Raw genomic sequence first — 23,775 nt, 5'->3', positions numbered from 1 at the left:
CCAGATGGTTTGGTCAATGAAATCCCAACCATATGGTGGTTGGGCTAAAACAAGACAGTTATTATTATGCTGCAATCAGACTACATGCTTTTTTTTGTTTATTAAAATGGTGACTGGGTCAGATTACATGATCACAGTCTTAGCTTCTTGCTGTTACATGGCAAACTACAAGTTGGACAGTCATACAGTGGCAGGTGCTGAGCAATATTAGGCTTAACAACTGAAGTACTTGCAGTACTGCTCTCTTATACCTAGTTTTTCTTTAATTCAGTGTATGACCCCAAATGGTTTTTCACATTGACATCTGACACATCACACACCATTTGTAAATTAGATTCATTAGCAATATGCATGTCAGTGGTCACTACTGAGTACACTCAACCCACATGAATGTCAGATTCACACATTACATCACAGCTACATGTGTTACTAAATGCACACACACACACACACGCACACACACACACACACACACACACACACACACACACTCTGAAGCTGGAATTAGCTAAGGAGTGAGCCATATGGTTTCATCCTCCTCTCAGTTGAGAGTTGCACATGCACCATGGATGTATTTAGAAGATCTGGATACAGTATTTATTCCTATGAGAGCTGCTCACTAGCACATGAAGCAAAAAAAAAGCTCTATTTTTGCATTATGAAAGTACCCAGATCTTCCGCATTATTAAGCCCATATGGCATGTGCAGCGTTGCCAACGTGGCGACTTTGTCGCTATATTTAGTGACTTTTCAGGCCCCCTTGGCGACTTAATTAGTAAAAAGCGACCAGCGACAAATCTAGCGACTTTTTCTGGTCATTTGGAGAATGATTGTGTTGACAAAGCTCTGCAAAAAGCATCTAACAGATTCTATTCTGAGCTCACGAGAGCCGAGTACAGCCAGGTCGGCTGCCATCTCCTCCTCATCACTCTCACAGCAGTCATGCAGCCAGTCTGACCAGCACACCCACAGTCCCAACCTGCAGCGGACTCTGTGACCGCTCCGAGAGCTGCCGGCCCTGCAAATGAATCACGCGTGTGCAGCTTACGACCATTCACAGATGATGACTTTATCCAGTTACAACAGAGACATTATGTTTTGTTTAAATATTCACTCTTTTTTAGTTTCACACCCCAAAATCCCTCACACAGTTCTCTCTGTCTCAGTCAGTCTCGCTCCGTCAGCTGCTTGTCCCTCTTGTCGTACCTCTGGCCAAATATAAACTAGAACCCCATGTTTTTGTTTTGCTCTGCATTCATTAGGTCACTAAAAAAGAAAAGAAAAAAGCTAACATTATAGTTATATGGCAGCAAAAAAAAGTTTGTAAATACAAAAATTAATAGTTTGTAAACTATCTTGTCAGCCTTTTCTATAAGTTTTGCCTCTCTCTTAGTTGATTAAGTCATTTAGCTACTCCTAGCGACTTTTGGGGGAGCCAATAGCTACTTTCCTTACAGAGGAGTTTGAGACTTACGGGAGCTGAGTGCAGCCTAGTGTACCCAACTGGGTAACTTAAGCCCTCTGAGCGACTGATTACCGGTTTAGCACTTTGCTGGCTTTAATGGCGGTCTAAAGAATTTAATCTTGCAGCTCCTCTAGACTTTCCAAATGTTAACAGACTGGATGGCTTTTATCTTGATAGTGAAATGAGTAGTTTTGCTGGGATTTTGACGCTCACAAAAAATTATCCACTGATTTCTTCTTTTTCCAGTGTAACTCAGTAAGAAAGACCAAGACAATGTAATTAAACCTTTGGCCACTATCTTAAATTTGCTTCTGAGCCTGGTGCACTTTCTGGGGGCTCTCATGAGTTAATGGCGGTGGGTAGAGACAAAATTTGTGAACTTAAGCACAAGCAGTGGTGGATGAAGTGCCTTAAAGCCACACTTAAGTAAAAGCACACGTCTTGCCAGAAAATGACTTTTGTAGAAGTTAAAGTCACCTGTTAGAATATTACTTGAGTAAAAGTCTTTTAAGTAACTGATGCTTACGGCACTTAAGTATGGAAAGTCATTTTATAATATAAAATGTACTTAAGTATTGAAATTAAAAGTACAACTACATTCTGTGAACAAGAAGCAAGCGGTCAGAATTTTGAGAATAAGAAGTTAATTTCTTTGTAACATACACCACATTAAAATGGAGAGTACATTACACTTGAGGAAAAACTATGCATTTTTGCAACTTAAAAAAATTTAAAAAACTGATTTACTGACAGTGAGAATGTATGCTCGTGGGAGAGAGAATAATAAAAAAGCGATGTAGCGATGAGTACAGTGTTGGAGATAACGAGAGCCAGAGACTCCGTGAATTGATGGAAGATATGGTCTGACAAAGAGCAGATAGAGATTTGTCAGCATCCAAAAGATAAAGCAGATTTAGAAATGCACATTTGTTATGTAAACAGCTTTTATACCTGATCATCTTGAAACCTGAGAAAAGCTCCCGGAATGTACCAGGTAGTACGAGCAGAGATGGCTGAGGATGCAGTCACTGTATATATTCCAGCTGAACAGATCCAGCATGCATCCTCGGCAGATCTGCAGAGAACACACTGTGCTGCAGACATGGCAAGCTCAGTGTGCAGGAGGAGGAGAGAGGAGCAGAAGAAGAATGCTAGAGAGGGAGAAAGAGAGAGGGAAGGAGTGTCCTGCTATAAACTGATATAGTCGTTTTTCTTCCCCTCCCTCTCTTTCTCTCTTGTGCATGCACACACACACATACACACAATTCTGTCAGGGAAAATATATGGTGTGCAGCTTAGAGCAGAAAGGTCGGACAAACTGCCCTTGTTTCTCTGTGTCTATGACTGAGGGTGTGGATATTCATTCTTTTGTCAGTACTTTTACTGTGTGTGTGTCTGTGTGTGTCTGTGTGTGTGTGTCAGGATGGAAAAGAGCTCTGTTGATTACATTAGATGGTTTACAGTAGCCACAAAGACGTATAGTTTTACTCTGGCTGTAAGTGGTTGGTTCTTTATTTATACTGGTGTTTATCTCATGAATGAAGCAGACATCGGTAGTATCTCTGAAAACAGCGTCTAATACATGCTTAAAATACACAATACTTTTTAGAATTACTCTTTTCTTGTAGGACTGCTAAAAGTTAAGTCAGATCATGATAAATCGATGACAAGTCAACTCTTCAGTGCATTGCAATATGTTTTTGCCAATTCAATATTGAATAAAATCCTGAAATCGATTATTTCCGTTGTAATGACGCTGCACTCCTGTGGGGGCAGTGTGAGTGCCGCTGGAGTGTGATTGACGTTGTTCAGAGGCCCCACTTGACCCCAAAACATCATCTGTTGTTTATTCATTAAAATGGCGACAGTGGTGCGAGGTAGCGGTGTGTTAAAATCAGTGCCGACAACATTGAAAGCCGAAGTTTGGATACAAAAAGTCGATAATAGTAACGTCATGTGTGAGCCTCGTGAGTCAGTGTTTAAACACTGCAACAATACGACGAACTTACCTAACCATTTGAGCCGACACCACCCAGATGTTTTGGAACCTGTTGCTAATGCTAAAGCTGTGGATCACACACAAATGCAGGTTGACAAATCCTGCTTAAATGTTTATTACTTTTGTTAAGTTCAGCTCAGGCAATAATGTGCACTTTTCTGTACTTTAGTTTATTTTAGGTTAAATCTTTATTTAATAAAGAATAATGTAATGGTAAAATAAGTTTTGGTGTCAGTTTGTTCTAAATCAATAAAGATAATTCATGCTTTATTGAACACATATCAGAAGGTATTCGAATGAATTATCTGGGTATTTCTGACATCAACACATAACTAAATCGATATCGAAGCAACTGGATCAATATTGAATCGAATGGAATCGTGACCCAAAGAGTCGAAATTGAATTGAATTGTGAGACTCTTGACAATACCCAGCCCTAGTGGCTGCAATAGAAATAAAGCTGCTCATGTTTTAAGCATCCATTGCCATGCTTCTTGGAATGTTATCATCACCGCAGTTGTGTATTATTATATTTTGTATTAAGTTTCGTGCGAATCTGTAATGGAAACTTGGCTACTGACTCTGGCACTTCATGTGCTGTGGGCAGATCAGATAGTTGAGTTTAGAAGCATTCAAGATGCATTGATATCTGATTGCTCAAAACACATTTTTGCCAGCTGTTGCAAAGGTATAAAGCAGTAATTTCTCCAAGACACATACAAGATCTTAACGCCTCCCAGGGTAAAATATTGTTGTAGTAGTCCCTGAGAGGTTGTGCACCTCTTATCATGAGTCTTTACAAATGGCATGCACAACTTTTGTCTTGCTGGAACTCCACCCGTGTGAGTCATGTATGTGTCCTGCTGACCAGCTAACTTAGCAGTTTTTAGAACAGCATTACCATGGATGTATAAAAAGAACTGGATACAGAGCTGGAGGCGGGGCCCCTGTTCACTCCTACATGGTTCCCACGGTCATGAAAAAACCTGAAAAAGTTATGGAATTTTATCATACTGTTTTCCAGGACAGGAAAAGACATAGAATTAGTAAAAATCATTAAACACTTGGGCAAAGTCATGGAATATTGTAGTGTGTCCTTAAATTATTACATTAATCTTTTGTGGATAACCTTCCACATAATGTAACATAATGGCAAACTTAAATACTATAGCTTTCACAGTAACATAATATGTGTGATATTTTGATTACCATCATGTATGTTTCTTACTTCCTTCCTTACTTCATGTATGCCACTTAGCTTAAATTATGTTTGAAAAAAGTTTGAATGTAATAAGTTCAAAAAAGCTGGGTAAATGGGTAAAGGAAAAAAAATATATTGTGGGTCCTTGAAAGTCATAGAAAAGTTTTGGAATTTTGTCCATGAAAATGTGTGGGAACCCTGTTCCTATGAAAGTTCAGTGGTGCATGAAGCCAGAAATGTTCTTCTCGGGTGTGAAACTACAAGGATCTTCTGCATCACTGGTCTCCTTGGGGTTTTCAACTGGTCCAGCCACGGGTTCCAGATTTCTCATTAGTTCAAGGTCCACACATTAGAAAAACTACCACATATTCAATTTTATTTCACAAAATGTAAACACCATGTTGGCATAGAACACAAAGAAATAAAACATATTGCATGAATAAACACAAATGGCTTTTCAAAATAAAAGTTCTGTGCAAGAAATTCACTGTTACTTAAAAATGAAGTATATGTTTCACAACTTGACATGTTCCCAAGTCAGTTGTGGTCCATTCAGAATGGACCCCTGACCCACTTTTGGACCGCGACCCACCAGTTAGGGACCACTGCCATTCCAGATCATATGTAAATACTGAAAATGAAAGTGTATAAAATTGTGTTTGCAAAAATAAACAAAATAAACAGACACAATTATAGCAGTAAATGCTACCTAAGGGGCAGGTAAAAACTGAAACAGTATTGTGAAATGTTCATGGAATTGAGCGGTTATTAATAAGCTGTTTGTGTCTTACTACACCCAAATAAAACAAAACAAAAAAAAACAACGAATATGTAATTTTTACATAACAAATAATGTGTATTTGAGCTCAGAGGAACTTAAGAAGAGTGCTGTAGTTGAGGGCACTGGTTGAAACCTGCACTGGAGCAGACATGGAACCAAAGCCCACATTACCCCTAACCGCTGCCACTGCACAAGATTGCAGGGGAAACATTGAGTCATTGTCTTGTGTTCCAGTGGTTTTCAGACTCTGGGTCAGAACCCAACACCCCATCATCGCAGGATATAAATCCCTAGATTGTTCTGCAGGAACACATGAGGACTTTTAACTGGAAAAACACAATGCTGTATGTAAGCCTCAGCACACTTTGGATTATGCTGTCTGCCATTTTGGTGTGAGTGTAAAATCCCCTTCACAAGTGAGTGAGGACTGTGTGGTTAAACTAAATAGTAAGGCAGAGATAAACTAAGTCTTCAAACTGTACTTTTAATGAAAACAGAGCGGTTGTATTCATCAGTATTTGTAAAACCACCAACACATTTTCTACTTTTCATGCTAACGGACCTCATAGATCCATCACATAATTATATATTCAAATGGCGTGTCTGTGGCTGCCTGCAAAACATATTTAATTGCTTGTGAAGTGGGAAAACAAAGACACATCAAAGTGAGAACTCTCCCACATTCATCCAGGAATGTCAGTGTTGTCACAACATTGACAGCATTTCAGCAGTGTGTCTGTGTTTTCAGGACTGCAAGGTTGCAAGAAGTATTATATATGCTGGATAATTGAGGTTATTTAAAATATGATTGTGATAGAAATGATGAGCTGATGAGATGTGTCCTCTCTCCCTGCAGGCTGTTTTTTGGGACTCTGTATCCTGCATACTACTCTTACAAAGCTGTCAAGACCAAAAATGTCAAGGAATATGTAAGTATATGAGCATTACTCAGCATGTACTAATGACCTGTTTGATTATTGTATGATTATACCACACACACACAAATACACACATGGACACTAACCTCAACCAGCTTCTAAACTCACATGTGTATTGGCTGGGATGGTATGTAATATTTCATACCTTCCTGAAATTTCGTGGTATATGGTATATGACGTTATAAGTGTGCAGCGCTCAAACTTGACAGAAACAAAATAAAACTCATCCAAATGATCTGGGTTACTCTTGTTAGTAATCTAGTTAGTAAGGCCACTGTTCCAACGATCACCAGCTCCAGTTTGGTAAAAATGAATTCTTAATTCATAAAGTTAGATGTAAGAAAACATGCTGTTATTCCCCACAGTCTCTTTCTGCCTGCTGGCAGCTGGCTGTTTACAGTCCTGTATCTTCTCCCTCGAACACTAGGTGTCGTTGTGTCTTTCAGCTTAGCTGCCTGTTCCACCAGTCGAGACCTCAGAATGAGCTCTGGTGGTGCGTACTTCAATGTGTTACAATGTGGTTAATAGAAAAAGGAGCACCTGTATTTATAATGATATTGAAAAACATCTGTGGCGGCACGGTGGCGTCGTGGTTAGCACTGTTGCCTCACAGCAAGAGGGTCCCTAGCGGGTCAAAACCCGGTTGGAACGGGGTTCAGTCCATGGGCGGGGTGGTGTTTTCTAAATTGCCCTTAGGTGTGACTGTGAGTGTGTATGGTTGTCTGTCTATATGTGTTGGCCCTGCGATAGTGTAGGGTGTACCCGCCTTCCGCCCGATGACAGCTGGGATTGGCTCCAGCCCCCCGCGACCCTTACGGTTACAGAAAATGACTGACTGACTCTTGTTTCTAAACAACCTCATATACTGTAATACTCTGATTCTGCCCTGAATATTAAAGGTTTAAGGGTTTTTAGGTAACCTGCCCAAGTTACCGGATATTCTGAATTTTTACTACCCTAACTGTATTTTTTAGCAAATCAGAGTGCCATTACATTCGTCATGTTCATTAGATAATATTGATTAAATAATATATTAATAATATATATTATAATAATTATTTAAAATGATAATAACAATGCATATATATTTATAGGTATGTTTCAAAGCAATTACCCCTGATAAGTCACAGTTAAAAAAAAAGCAGAAATGTATCCATACATCATAAAATCAAGCAATGCAGTGATATACAATAATAGGCTAATAAAATATCTAGACAAAAATCATAAATATAAAAACTAGGCATTGTAAATGTATGTATCATTTTATTAATGACAGCTGAGTTATGCATTCTGAATGCTTATTGTGATGTATCAACTCAATTTGCACTGTTGTCAGTAACTGAATATGTGTAGGTGTAAGACATTTAATTGAAAAAAACTCTAACCATTTACTTTTCTTTTGCTGATAATCAAAGAGCACATATACAGAAATATATTGGAACCACATGGAATCTACCATTAGCTTCCACTGGTCCTCTAACTCAAGGGAAACAGTGATCAAATATTCACTATATCTGAAAAACAGCGTCAACTCAAAAGTAACCAGATCCAATTGTCATGCCATGTTTTGGGGTATGCTAAATTAAACCTCCAGTGAATTCATTATTTTTCTATTTAGAGAACGTGGTCTGCACTTGAGAATTTAGAGCAAGTGTTGTATTTTTCAGAACAAAAGCAGGGGTCATCATTGTCTTTGTGCATGTGATCTTTTGATTAGATCGGCCCAGTTGCCAGAATAAATGTTGGCATTGTAGATTTCTGAAAAACCACAGATATGCTACATTTTCACGTTTCAGATGGAGCGGTTATGTTGAACCTTCACATTTTGTTGCGTTTCAATTTTCAGTTTCATGTTATGTCAACACTGTGGTTAACATGTGGTTAGGTTTTAGGCACAAAAACACTTGGTTAGGGCCAGAAAACATCATGTTTTGCCTTAAAATATCCTGTTTGGTCACTTCAATTACGGCTGGACATGTCGTGAACTCTCGCTAAAAAAATAACCACTTTTGTTGATCTTGAGCAGTGGTTGGCTGCTGTCATGCCAACCTCCGTTCCGCCTCAGGAGAAGCTCAGCTTCTATGCATGTAATCTAAACTATGCCATGTGTATAAAACCTATGAATGTAACACAACCGAATTGTTTTCTTTTTAAATGTTATTTTGTACTGGCAAATAATACACACAACAGACACAAGAACTTGATGACATGAAAATGCAATCTCACGAAAAAAGGTGAACAAAACTAATGGAAGAATAAAAGTAAATAAAATAAAAAACTGAAAATAGAATTGATAGGATCACTTCAGTAATTTAGATAATTGGGGCAATAGTACTGGCACACTTGGAAAAAGAAACTGTAGTATACACTGCTTTATTTTTTGGGAGTGCCTATAATTTACTTAAGTTTGTCTATTTCTGTCAACTGTCACTTTTACTCCACTCCATTTCCTAAATAAAGTACTTCACTACATTTCCCCTGAGCATTTTTTAGTTACTTACTACAAATTAGGGAAGGAAGGGAGGAATGAAGGAGGAGATGAATGGACAGTTGAAGGAATGGAAAAACTGGATTTTGTTCTTTAACCCTCATTTCACACGCTTTTTATTTTTTTTTTTTTTTGTTTATTTATAATTTCATACTAATGGCATACATTTTGGCAAGACTATGTGTTTTTTTTAAAAAAAAAACAAAAAAACAAGTGTGTTTATTAATTTTTAGGTTGAGTAAACACATTACAACAACAAGAAAAAAAAAAAAAATATATATATATATACAGGTGCAACACAGAACCATCACAGTAAGGCTCATCTTCAATAAGATAGACATCACAGGGCATTAAGATGTATTATTTTGCACAGTGCAGAAGATACATCATCCTTTACCTTAGAGAAAAGCATTTCAAATAGAACAAAACGGAAACAAACAGACGTACAGTAAATACATGGCAATTTCATTTGTTGAAGGGTGTGGCTTTAAGATGGCGCCAGTGTGTGAGGCGTACCGTCGGCCGCTCCGAATGTTATGTATATTTGTGCTGTTTGTATCACTTGTTGCACATGTTGTCGACTCCTTACTGGTGTACGATCGTCAAACGTTGCTAAATCTGAGTGTCTTCGCTGAAGATCCTGTCATCTTGCAACGTTTTGGACAGAAATCTCTGCCTCCTTTCCTTACGGAAATCCCGACATACTTTTGCCGCACGTCAGCGTCACCCTCTTGGCGAAAACGCTGCCGCCGCCGTAGGAACCGGGGCGGGTGCCTGGTGAGGCTGAAGGCCGAGTGGCTGCGCACTGGTCGTGGCGGATGTGGAGCGGAATCTCGCCTTTATGTCTCTCGACGCTGGCTGGATCCATCTGCTTGGTCCTGGTGGCCGGCTCGGATGATGTGTTTTTACCCTGCGATTCCTGCCCTCCTTGCCCCCGACGGCGCAGAGTGGATCCTGGGAACCTGTGTCCTCTCCTTAGGGACCCACAGTCAGCTGCTCGCCCAGACCCGCCGGCTCCTGCCAGGTTTGGCCTGGTTAACGCAAGATCGCTTGCGAATAAAACATTCATCCTGAAGGATTTCTTCGCATCTCGAGAACTGGACTTCCTCTTTGTCACAGAGACCTGGCTGCATGCTGGTGAGTCCAGTGCCTTCACAGAACTTCTACCTGATGAGTGCTGCTATTTTAATTCTCCGCGGACATCTGGTCGAGGAGGAGGAATTGCGACTATTTTTAAAAACGATTTTAAATGTAAACTGACTTCCCCATCATCCGCCTTCACCAGCTTTGAATTAAGTTTGTTTGAGCTAGGTAGTTCTCACATAGTGCTGTGTGCGGTGGTTTACCGGCCTCCTAAATATAACAAAGACTTTCTAGCTGACTTTTCTGGGTTCTTGGCTGATATTATGCCGAGATATGACCGGGTTCTGATTGTCGGGGATTGTAATATTCATGTATGTTGTCCGGAAACCCCTTGGCCAGGGATTTCTTAAACATAATTGATTCTTTTAATCTTGTACAGTCTGTACTGGACCCGACACACGTTCGTGGTCACACGCTTGATCTTGTTTTATCATATGGGCTGCCTGTTTTTAACCTGGAGATCTGTGAAGCGTTCTTCTCTGATCATATGCCTGTACTGTTTGAAGCTACTGTATGCGCCAACACAGTTAAACCTCGCGCTGCTGCTCGCACACAGCGGGTTATTAACTCTTCCACTGCTGCTCGCTTCTCAGCCGCTTTCAGTCAGAACTGCGTCACTCCCGTCCCTGTGTGCGATGACACAGAGGCTCTTTGCTCTATGTTGTTGCCACCTGTCAAACTGCCATTGATGCTGCGGCCCCGCTAAAGAGCAAGCAGCATAAAGTGATAACTGAGCCTTGGTTGAATGAAACAACCCGCACTGCCAGATGGGAATGTCGCAGAGCTGAGCGGAGGTGGAAAAGAGATAAACTGCAGGTATCTTTTCAAATGTTGAGGGATTGTTGGCATTTTTTACCAGTCCACTGTGAAAGAGGCTAAAAGAAGTTAATTCTCTGACATTATTGTCTCAAATTGTCACAAACCTCGCGTGTTGTTTAAGGTGATAAACTCTGCTCTGAATGCTCCACAGACGGTGGGAATGGATTCCTCCCCTACTGTGTGTGAAAGCTTTCTGCACTTCTTCATTGCTAAAGTCACTTCTACCAGAGCACTTATTTTCACCTCCTGATTACGACCCTTCAGTGTTGGTTCCCTGTTCTGCTGTTTTTGACTCATTTGAGCCTGTGTCTTTGTCTATCGTGCAGGAGACTGTGGATCATTTAAAGCCTTCAGGCTCACCCAGTGACCCTGTTCCTCCTCGTTTATATAAGGAGGTGTTCCCCACTGTTGGTCCACATTTACACAGCATCATTAACAGCAGTCTGTCCTCTGGAGTGGTCCCTGTGAATTTTAAACATGTATTTGTGCAACCCCTGATTAAAAAACCTGGACTGAATCCTGCTGTTATGGGTAATTTTAGGCCCATTTCTAAATTGTCCTTCCTCACCAAAATCTTAGAGAAGATCGTCTACTCTCAGCTCATGGACTTTTTAAGTGAACATAATGTTCTTGAGATCTTCCAATCTGGTTTTAAAAGTCTGCATAGCACAGAGTCGGCCCTTTTAAAAGTTTTTAATGACATTTTCTTAGCTACTGACTCTGGTCACTGCGTTATCCTGGTGCTCTTGGATCTAACTGCAGCATTCGATACAGTGGACCATGACATACTGATTGCTCGTCTGGAGCAGTGGGTGGGAATCAGTGGCACGGCTCTGGAATGGTTCAGGTCCTACCTGTCCCATCGGACATTTTGTGTTAGTCTTGGTGACTCTGTGTCCTCCACTGCTCCTCTCTCATGTGGGGTCCCACAGGGTTCGGTCCTGGGCCCTCTGTTATTTTCTTTATACCTCCTCCCACTTGGCTCCATCCTCAGAAAGCATGGTGTTGCTTTCCATTGTTATGCTGACGACAGTCAGATCTATTTCCCCCTCAAAAAGGCTGATTCATTCTCTCTTCAGCCTCTTTTAAATTGCCTGGATGACCTCAAGGCCTGGATGGCTCTAAACTTTCTGAGTTTTAATGAGAGAAAAACTGAAGTGTTGGTCTTTGGTGGCACTTCTGTGACCCCCCCAATTGATCTAGGTCCCTTGGCACAATACGCCAAACCCATCGTTAATGATCTGGGGATTATAGTGGACGCAGATCTTAAATTTGACAGCCAGATCAAAGCTGTGGTGAAATCAAGTTTCTTCCAGTTAAGGCAGCTGGCTAAAATAAAACCATTTGTTCACAGACAGCACTTTGAAACAGTGATCCACGTCTTTGTAACTAATTACTGGATTACTGCAACGCTCTGTATTTGGGGGTTAGTGGGTCCTCCATTGCTCGTCTCCAGTTGGTGCAGAATGCCGCTGCACGTCTTTTAACAGGCACAAGAAAGTTTGATCACATTTCACCGATTTTAGCTTCACTTCACTGGCTGCCCATCCATTTTAGAATTCATTTCAAGATTCTTTTATTTGTTTTTAAATCTTTAAATGGTCTTGCCCCACCATACCTCTCTGAGCTTCTGCACCCCTATACACCCAGCCGGTCTCTCAGGTCAGCTGACCAGCTGCTCCTGAGGGTGCCCAAGACAAGGCTGAAGCTCAGAGGGGATCGAGCGTTTTCTGTTGCGGCTCCAAAACTTTGGAATGAGCTGCCGCTGCACATTAGACAGGCCTCCTCACTGTCTGATTTTAAGACCCTTCTTAAAACCCATCTGTTTTCTTTAGCTTTTAACATCACGTAGGGTTGTTGGTTCACATGTGCATAGATACGACGGGCAATACACTTTTAGCCTATTTATTAATTATGTTTTATTGTTTATGCTGTTTTTAGTTCTATTATTTTATTGTCCTTTATTATTTTTATTTATTTTTATTTTTATTGTCTTTGTACAGCACCTTGGTCGACTCTGGTTGTTTTAAAAGTGCTTTATAAATAAATCTGATTGATTGGTTTACATACAGGGGGAACATGCCTCCAATGCTTCCCCTCCCCTCTAAGAACACCATAAAAGATCTCCACATACTGTCAAAGATGGGGTATTTACCCTTTAATGTGAAGGTGAGTTTTTCCAGTGATAGTCCTGTAAGCCAGACACTAATACTTGGTTTGGTAGTGGATTTCCAAGATTTGGCTATAGTGTGTTTGGCTTGTAACATGCAAAAAATGATCATAGATTTGTTTGCTTTGCTAAGGTTATGGTTTGTCGGAAAGATACCAAGAATACATATTTTGGGGTCTATTTTTATTTTTATACCTGTAACATACAAAATCATATCCATCACCTCACTCCAAATGTCTGAATCTGTGGACAGTCCCATAAGCAGTGGTATAATGTCCCCTTTCTACCACATTTGTAGCACGAGTCAGGGTTATTGGGGTTAAATTTATTCAGTTGAGTTGGTGTAACGTATATATTCTCATTATCCACTTGTACTGAAGTAGTTTAAAATGGGTATTTATTGTATGTGTTTGGGATTTTAAGCAAGCTTTCTGCCAGTCCTCAGTGGAGATAACAGAATTCAAATCTTCACACCATGCCAGTCTTTTAATATCTGAAGACACCGATGATCCTTCCGTAATCATTGCATAGAAGCTTGAAGTCAATCCCCTCTTAGAATGTCGATTTGTTGCTATTTCTTCAATGGGACTAAGAGTAGGTAGAGATAAAGACTTCTGTAGCTTAAATATATAGCTTCTTATCTGCAGGTATTTGAAAAAATGTTTTGGTTGTATGTCATATTTTTGTTTCAGATCTTCAAACAACATGAGAATGTTATTGTCAAATAAATCTGCAATTTTACTAACGCCTTTGTTTGCCCAGATTTTAAAGCCCATATCTTGCTTGCCAGGTTTAAATTCACTGTTACCCCAGATTGGTGTATATTGAGATAACACAGGTATCTCACCTGTATGTTTGTGAACCTCATGCCATACCAGAATCGTGTTTTTAACAAAGGGATTATGTGTTATTGCCTTTAATTCTTTTAATTTAGCTGAGTATAGATATGAATTGAGTGGTAGAGGGGATGACATACTTCTTTCCATATTCATCCAGGACCGTGGCGTTTCTTGTGCAAACCAGCAAGAGGCAGTAGTGAGCTGAGCAGCCCAATAATACCATTGGAGATTTGGGAGTTTCAACCCTCCTCTATCATAGGGAAGATAAAGCAAAGATAAGCGAAGTCTAGCCCTTCTGTTGTTCCAAATGAAATTACAGAACATGCTTTTCATCTTTGAAAAATAATTAATAGGAGGACCCAGAGGAATGGAATGAAAGAGGTAAAGAATTTTGGAAGAACGTTCATTTTAAGTATATTGATCCGCCCTATCATGGAAATTGGTAGCGTTGACCATCTATTAATAGATTCTGAAACTGATTCTATCACCGGATTATAATTTGTCTCTCTAAATCTTTAATTTTAGGGGTGATCCTAATACCAAGATAAGTGAAGCTATCCCTAACTATTTTGAATGGTGTTTGTACGGGAGGATTTATTCTTTCCGAATGTTTAAGGAAAAGTATAGCAGATTTTGATTGGTTAATTTTGTAGCCAGATAGCTTGCTAAAAGAGTTAATGGTCTTAAACAGGTGTTGCAATGACTGTTCTAGATGGGATAAAAAAATTACAATATCATCCGCAAATAAGCCTATTTTGTTGTCGATCTCATTTATTTTGATGCCTATAATATGTTGATTGCTCCTGATGGCAATAGCCAAGGGCTCAATCGCCATCACAAACAGAAGAGGTGAAAGGGGACACCCTTGGTGTGTGCCTCTTAAAAGATTAAAGGGTTTGGATATAATATCATTTGTTAATACAGATGCAGCCGAGTTGTCATATAAAACTTTAATCCAATTAGAAAAATATTGGCCAAAGCCAAAACGTGCAAGTACGTGATGGAGATATTGATGTTCGACGCGATCAAACGCTTTTTCTGCATCTAGCGAAAGTACTGCTGTATCTGGATTTTCTGTCTTCGCATAAATAATATTAAGGACCCTGCGGACACCGTGGAACGCTTGCCGTCCCTTAACAAATCCATTTTGGTCTGGATCAGAGAGACAAGGCAGGTATTTTTCAAGTCTTCGTGCCAGCACTTTGGCAATTATTTTGGCATCAGAATTAATCAGTGAAATTGGTCGATAAGGATCACATTTTGTTGGTGGTTTTCCAGGCTTCAGTATCAAAATTATAAGTGCGTTGCACATGGATGGTGGAAGTTTGCCGGAGTTGAAGCTTTCTACAAATACATCTAACAGTGGAGATAATAGTTTGTTCTTAAAGATTTTATAAATATCAATAGGTAGTCCGTCTGGGCCAGGGGCCTTTCCCCCTTTCATTTTGTCAATTGCTTCAGATATTTCATCTGATGTAATAGGGGAATCTAAATCAGCTTTAGCTTCCTCACTAAGAGATGGGAGCCTTAACTGTTCAAAAAAATCTTGAAAATCTTGTGTGTAATATGATTCAAAAATTGTATTAATTATTTGAGGATCTGATATTATATCTCCGTTAGCAGTGATAATCTCTGTGATGATTCGTTCATTTTGTTCTGTCTTTAAGCGCCATGCAAGTAATTTCCCTGCCTTCTCTCCCTGATCATAATAGGTCTGCTTCAGTCTAATTAAACCTGCTAGAGCTTTATTGGTGGATAACCTATTGTACTTCGCTTTTAGAATTGCTAATTTCTGTTGTTTTTCTTTGCTATTATCACCAGTTAGTTCCAATTCAAGTTCCTTTATATAGCTTTCCAGCACCAGCATCTCTAGATATTGTTTATTCGATTTATTTCTTGTGTAACCCATCATTTGGCCCCTAATAAAAGCTTTGAAAGCCTCCCATCTTACTGAGGCAGATGTTTCTGTTGTATTTAACTGAAAATAGTCATCAATATTTTGCCCAACGTAGTCAAGAAATTTGGGATTTTGTAACCACTGTGGCCTTAGGTGCCAAAGTCTTTTCCCTTTGACCGTGGTTGTAGCAGAGTAATTAAGCAGAAGCAGTGCATGATCAGAAATGAGGATACTCTTGTACGTACAATCACTAACATTTTGAGCAAACGATTTGGACATGAGAAAGTAATCTATGCGGCTGAATGTATTATGTGTAGCAGAATGACAAGAGTACTCTTTCTTTGTAGGGTTTTTTATTCTCCAAATATTGATTAGGTTAAGATCCTGCATAAATTGATGAATTATTTTCCTGCTTCTTGCAAGGGTTAGATCAATGCCTGAAGAGCGATCAAGTTTCGGATCAAGGGTACAGTTAAAATCACCCCCGATTATTATGGCACCTTGGAGAGAAGAAATTAACAAAAATAAATTATTATAAAAATTAGGATCGTCATTATTAGGACCGTATAAATTCACAAGAATCAAGTCTTGGTTTATTAATGAAGCTTGTATAATAATAAATCTGCCCGTTGGATCCAAAACAGTCTTTTGAATACAAAGAGGAACAGACTTATGGATAAGCACTGCGATTCCCCTAGCATATGATGAAAAACAGCATGTGACTATTTGACCTGGCCATCTTTTCTTCAAACGTCCTGTTTCATTAGAAAGCAAATGTGTTTCTTGTAAGAAGACTATTTTGGGATGATATTGCTTAATCCTATTCATAATTTGCTTAACTTTTACTAATTTTCTTAGGCCTCTAACATTCCAGGAAATTATCTGAAGGTCTAAATTCCTATTAATGTGTTAATACTGTGAATATGGCATAGCCCCGATGATAACATTTTGCCATTCCTGTGAAATGCACCTCAAAGTTAACAAAAAAGAACAATAAAACACTCATAACAACACAGAACTGTTAACCCTTCCCACCCCTTGTGATCTAGTTTACACAGAAACCCTCCCCTCTTATAGTGACTTGGTTATATTCACTGATCCTTTAAAAGGAGCAAGAGAAAAAAAAAAGGAGTAGAAAAACTTCTACCTAAATTATCTAGGTCAAGTGCTCCGATCCCGGTGAATATTAATTATGTCAGCCATCACCCTCATGTTTAGAATGCAAGTGTTAGCATCCAAATCAGATTTCCTTGTATTCAGGATAGACAACATTAAAACACTGTGACAGTGTTCTTAACTGTCCTACATAGGAGGCATAGATGTGTTTAATATTGTGTTTTAGCTTACTTAATGTTGGCCATTGTTTACCCGTCTTTCTGTTGGCAAACACGCTGGATGAATGCTTCCACCTCTCCCGGTGTGTTGAATAGGTGCTGACTGCCTTTGTGAAAGATCTTCATTTTTGCTGGAAATATAAGTCCAAAGTCCAGGTGTAACTCCCGGAGTTTCTGCTTCACACCACTGTATTGCCGCCATTGTTTCTGTACCTCCACAGACAGGTCTGGAAAGAACATGACTTGATGCTCCTGGTACATCACCTTTCCTTTTTGGCGAGCTGCTCTCATTACCCGAACTTTATCTTGATAGTTGAGAAACTTCATGATGAGAGTACGCGGGGCTCTGTTCGGGTCTCGTCGGCCGGGGAGCCGGTGGGCACGTTCAATCATAACGGGTCTGGGAAACGTGTCAGGTCCGAAGATCTCGGGCAGCCAGGCTTGAAGAAATGCGACCGCATCTCCCCCCTCAGTTCTCTCTGGTAAGCCGATCAGCCGTAGGTTCGATCTCCGGTGTCTGTTTTCGAGGTCATCCAGTTTTAGTGTAAGCTCTTCAACTTTCTTTTGAAGGGACTTTTCCTTGCCAGTTAGCGCTGAGATGGCGTCTTCAGCTTTGCTAATGCGGGACTCGGCCGCCGTTAGCCTCTCAGAAAACACACCAATTGCTTCTTTTATCTCCTGGTTAGACGAGACGACTTCACGCAGTTGAGTTGAAAAGTCGGCTCTCATTGAATGAATGGTGGCTAAAATGTTAGCCCTGTCGTCTTGGTGAGCCGCATTAGCATCCTCCGAGTCCGTCTCGCCATCCACCGAGGCATTGTCCATGCTAGCATCGTCGTCGTCGATGCCACCTGTTGCCGTTTTCATCTGATTATTTGTTTTCTTTCGTGGCATTTTGGTTCACAGTATGCCTAAAAAGCTTTTGCTGTACTAACCGAGTTGGTTGAGGGTCGACTTAGCAAAATGGAAAAGTTAAATAGATGTCGCGGGATCGGAGCTCAGCAACCTGCTGCTGTTCAGGCAGACGTCATAACCGGAAGTCCCCAAGACTATGTGTTTTTAATTTAATCCTGGAATTACAGCTCAGCTCCTGAACACACAGCCGTCAAAACATAAAAACATGCATTGTATTGTTTCTGGGTGTCATTCAGGGCTTTTGCCTTGGAGTTTGTCAATTTTACTATTTTCTACTGGATAATTTTTACTAGATTTGGCATTTGGAGAAAATACTTGCTATTTCCACTAGGTGCACTGTCACAATTCATGTTGCTGCTAATCATTGACATATCCCAGGCTGTCATCATCAAAAAAATCTACTTTGCATGTAGTATATTAAAAACAATTCATGTTTTGTATTCCGATTTGTTCTGGATTAAACCCCAAACATACTCTACCTAGCAGAATAACAAGTTTCCATGCAGAATTCCCAATATTACATTTAAAGCAGTAAATTCAAAACAAATGTCGAGTGGCCCAGTCAATCTTGGATTTGGTCCATAAACTTGCAGCATATGGACAATAGAAAAGCACATCTGTGGTTTGCAAAAATGTACAATGCCAACATTTGTACATACATCGAGTGGCGACTGAACTGGGTTGGATTCAATACTTAAGAAGAAGGCCAGCAACTTGATGACACTGCTTCATTTAATTTTATATCTGCATGGGTTGGCAAAGTCAGGCCATGTGTATATAAAATTGGCCAACAACATTCATTTGTTTATGTGCTGCGGTTTAATGTGTACAACAGTGTATTTAAACTATGTGCAAATCAAACAATCAAGTACTTTCTAGCTGGCATTTACCAAAGACAGGTTTTATATTTCCTGTTAAACTTCAGGTGGATGTCCTACATGATTTCCTGCATGAACTAAAATGCCCCTAAACTATCCCTATAGAAGGAGCATGTAGTTGTAATTAGTGAGTGAACATTGTCACCAGTCACTTACCTTGTCTATTTTGTTGAATTTATCCGATTTTTTTTCTTTTCTCTTTTGACTAAAATGCTTCCCCAGAGTTCAATGGTGTGCGCAAATTTTTTTTTTTTAGAAACACAGCGTGTGGTTAACAGAAAAGCCGCAACAGAAATGCTTTTTTTTTTTTTTTTACTGGAGGGCTTTTAATCTAAAATAAAGAATACTTGAAGTGACGACACTAACTTCAGCCTCTGTAACTTTATGATGAATTATGGACGGGCGACTTTCGCTTGCATAAAGGGTAACAATACAGTAACCTACATCGTGGAGAAAAATGGAGCTCATTAATTTTGTTTTTGGTAAAGAGAGGGAGAGCAAGGTTTGACTGAGCTGGTGGCTAACACTAACATGGCTGATAACAAAAAGGCCAACATGGCAGCTAACGTCAGTGAAGCTACCGTAACCCTGCTGTCCTCCTGTTGAGCAGATGGATTCCACTCCTGCTGTGGACCGCTGGCTGACCTGTAAGCATGCCAGACGGCCAAAATATGAAAGCAGTTGGACAGCTGATATCTATTGCATTTAGTAGACATGGGCCAATGTGGCCAACACGCAGACAGACAATGAGAAAAAACTGTATCTCAGAACCACAGTACACAAGGAGAGGGAATGCCTGTACACACATAATATTAATATGTATGCAATTAATTATTTCATAAACTCTGTTGGAACTTTTCTTTGTGTGCTCCTAATATTTTTTTTCATTTAGGAGCACATTTACTTCTTGGGGAAAAAGTTAGCATAGAGCCCCACTCCCTGAAGTATTCAGATTTGTCAGTAGTTTGACAAATTGAAGTTATCTGTAAATACCATTTTAAAATGACAAATTTATTATAGTTGGTGCTTTTGGTAATATTTGATGTAAAGTTTTATGTTGATGTCAATCACTTTGTCAGAGAAGGTTTTCCTTTGTAAAAAGAAAAAAAAGGGAGAAAAAAAGAAAGATGAATATCAGTCTAAATGCAAATTACATGAGCACTGGGATTTGATTATACCGCTCAGTTTTTTGTGTATTTGAGCCAATGTCTGTCAGGGACACACTTCATTCCTGTGTCTTCTCCATATACATTTATTGCACTTATCATCCTAGAAAGTTTTGAAATCACAGCTGTAGGCCCTCTCTTTGCACGCAACTTATTTTAATTCAAAATGTCAGAGATTGTTCTTTGTGCAAGTGTCACCTGATGACAGCATCCAGCTGTCTGGGTTTGTAGACACTGTGTGTACTTTCCAAAATCACTGAAACAGCCATATATAAATTATGTCCTAGCACTCATTTGCATTTAAACTCAGGCTCTGATTGGAACCTATGCATGAATATAGGTTTCAGGGCTTGGAGGTGTTTTTTTGGTGGAGCTGGCTGATGTAACCAATGTCAGTGAGAGTGAAATCCCCATCCGCTGACATGTTCTCACACAGCTTGAACACAGAAGCTCACAGATTCAGACACAGTAAGCTGTGGTTTTGCCTTCAGACTCCTTCTCTTTATCTTCTTCTCAGCCTGCTTCTGTCTCTTGATCTCTGCTTTTACCGATTCACAAGTTCACTTATTTTGCATAATGCAGTTGATTTGGTTGAGGTCAATGACCTTAAAAAATATTTTAACAACTCTGAATGCAAGGAAGGAATGGATGTAAATGGAGAACTGTAGATATTTCCAAAAATGATCAGAAGTCCAGTTTGAATATTTCTAAAATGCGAAAACACCTGATGTCCATTTGTTCTTGAGTGTGCAAGTGTGAAACGTTATCACTTCAACGTTATCAGTGCAAAAACAGCACAATGCTACAAGGTACAAGGTACATCTATCTGCACTTACAAATAGGACTGGGCCACATTACATAGAGCAATATCACTATATTATTTTGAATATATGATTATATTATATCACTGTATTATTTTGAATATCAAATACATTGCTCAAAGAAGCATCACTATATTATTTTGAATATTAAATACATGAATATCATTACATATTTTTAATGACAACTATTTTGACAAATGAATAGTCTGTTGATTTTTAATTTGACTAAAACATTTTAATGAGATAAAAAGAAAGAAATACATTTGTATTTCCAGCCATTATTTCCAGCATTTTGTTCAGTAAAGTAGGGTTGCACGATATGTGCGGTGGCTGCACTGATACTGTACCCTCGGCTCGCCCTGATTATGGTCTTGGTTTTGACACAGCTGTGGTAATGTCTGAAGCTACGCCTGTGTTCGTGCTTGACGCAGCCCTCTACTGCCATTATTATGAGCCGCGCCTTCACTATCAATATATGCATGGGACTCTTATCAACACTCACAATATTATCATTGAGTGCATTTAGTAATTTTACACCTGTTGGTATTGTAATATGACATCTGTCTATTTCCATTATTGATGTGCATCTCTCTCCCTCTCTCTCTTTCTCTTTCCTTTTTGTCATAATTGTAATTCAGTTGTTATTTACGACGTCTATTGCACGTCTGTCCATGTGTGTTCAGGAGTTTTTCCTTAGGTGATGTGAGGGTCAAAGGGCAGAGGGATGCTGTATGCTGTAAAGCTCTCTGAGGCAGACAGTGTTTTGTGATAATGGGCTTAATAAATAAAATTGACTTGACTTGATATTGGATTTTGGCGGATAACCTGTACCAATTTTGCCGTGCATTCTCTATCAATATTTCTTTACCAAAAAAAAAAATATACACTTTTCCAGTTTTAGTGATCATCAAGTCTCTGTAGTGGAATTAACTTCATATTATGCATACTCTTATCATGATGGCCCACCAGCAGGAGACGTGAAATACATGCAACATCTTTCATTGTGCAAAATAAGAAAAATACTTCAATCTAGGGTTGATATTTTTTTGTACATGTTCAGATTGTCAGTAAGAAAAATTATATAGGTTTATGATACTGGCAGAAATCAGCATGTTGACTGATTGAGATATTTCATTTTAAAGCCAATATCAGCCCATACCAATGGCATGCCGATGTAATCATGCATCCCTAGTTGCAACTATTTTGATAATGGGTAATCTGCCTATAATTAGATAGAATTATAATTTCTGGCATTTTATTCAAAGAATAAGTAATACTTCATCTTCTAAAGGCTATGATGCTGTTTAAAACAACTTGCAAAAGAAAAAAGCATATGCATTCTATATTAGACAAGTCAAGGTCTTCACAATAAAAAAAATTAAATACATGGACTTGTATGTAACTAATATATATTTGTTCAGATATTGCTCAAGTTTCTGTTGTGACGAAATTAAGTATTCACAAACAGCCTCTGACTAATGGCCTGTGGCTTGATTTGAAAGCACTGCTAAAAGCTATGTTCCACTTTTGCATTTGATCCCAGTCCTACACATATGTAACTGACGAGATGAGGCTGCATTTTCCACAGCAGAAGTACTGTGCACGTTGCATCAACCCTCATTTGGCTAACCGAGTTGTCTCATGACATCCGTTGAAGGATCCTTTATTTTTTTCGTGCAGTGACGTTGTCAGTTGCAGAGTCCTCTAAAGCTGATGTACACAATTGCTAGATGCTGGGAAAAGAAGTCTTCCTGAGGAACGAGTTCCTCTTGCTCTACATGTAAGATATGACTTATAACTTGAACCAACCTTCTTCCCCGAATGGGAGCAAGACCTCAGCTGCACACTGCACACTTTGCCCCCCTCAGAAAATGTCAAGAGGAATGCTGAATCAGTGAATGAAGACTGGATCTCACTGGAGGATAAGATAGGAGCAGCATGCTGTTTGCAAATAAGCCAAGGGCCTTTCATGATCATCTAACCAAAACAAATTCATAAGATTGAATTTCTCAAAGTCTTTCATGAATTGAGTTTTTCAATCAGTTGGCCCCAGGCACATATGTGAAGGACTCCATGTGTACATTGATGAAACAGTTTATTACTGGAAGATAGCAGCTATTCTACAGCTGACACAGACCTGTGACTGTTTTTATGTGACTTGAGCTACAGCACGCCCTGCCAGAGGTTACTCCAGTTCATGACAAAGTTGGCTCTAAACATTCATTCCAAAAGCCAAGCCCTCTTTTTCATGTTTTTGTTACTTCAGTGTGTATTTCTGAGTGTGCATGTGTACATACAGTACACACAGTTGCATGCTGACAGTCTTGTTGAACACTCTCACCTCTACTCAAAGTAAAACCAGGGACTGAAACAACCTCTTCTGTCTCATTCCATAAATTCCCTCCATTCTTCCGTCACTCCACCTCATTAACACAGTTCAGTGACAGCAGAAATAACATGGCTATCCATCGTCCCTCACTACATCTCTGCTGTCTATCTGCTGTAGACGCAGAGATAACAAAGTGTTGAATGAGGGTAGTTAAAGATTGGGAAGGCAGGTTTTTTTTCTCCGTCATTAGCAAGAATTGAAAAAAAAATACCCTGTGATAGGGTCTTTGGCCAATCACAGGTCATTTCAGAAAGGAGGTATTCCTGCTGACAATTGAAGATGTGCATGCAGGTCCCTTTAGTGAAAGCCTGATTCAGTGACAAAAAATCCTACAAAAAGTTGCTATTTCGGCAACAACAACTGCCTACATTGCTAAGCAACCCAAAAGAGAGCACAGCTCGATGCTCGGGACAAACTGCGTGTATGAGCAGCGCTGCTGCAGAGCTGCCTGCCTCTGTAACTACTGTATTTCCACAATTAAAACACATACTGTACTCCACTCATGGAGACTTGCAAATATTTCACAATAAAA

At 39.5% G+C, this 23,775-nt stretch overlaps 1 protein-coding gene across 1 annotated transcript in view; it reads left to right on the top strand.

The window, feature by feature from the left end:
- reep3b (receptor accessory protein 3b) overlaps window positions 1-23,775 on the top strand; it is a 68,062-nt gene that overhangs the window by 17,196 nt on the left and 27,091 nt on the right. The window contains exon 2 of the mRNA XM_042507327.1: window positions 6,303-6,375. Coding sequence (XP_042363261.1) covers window positions 6,303-6,375 — 73 coding nt within the window. The remainder of the gene's footprint in view (window positions 1-6,302; window positions 6,376-23,775) is intronic.

Source organism: Plectropomus leopardus, chromosome 19, assembly GCF_008729295.1.
Source record: "Plectropomus leopardus isolate mb chromosome 19, YSFRI_Pleo_2.0, whole genome shotgun sequence".
In the NCBI taxonomy this organism is placed as follows: domain Eukaryota; kingdom Metazoa; phylum Chordata; class Actinopteri; order Perciformes; family Serranidae; genus Plectropomus; species Plectropomus leopardus.
This window is presented reverse-complemented; position numbering and strand designations above follow the sequence as displayed.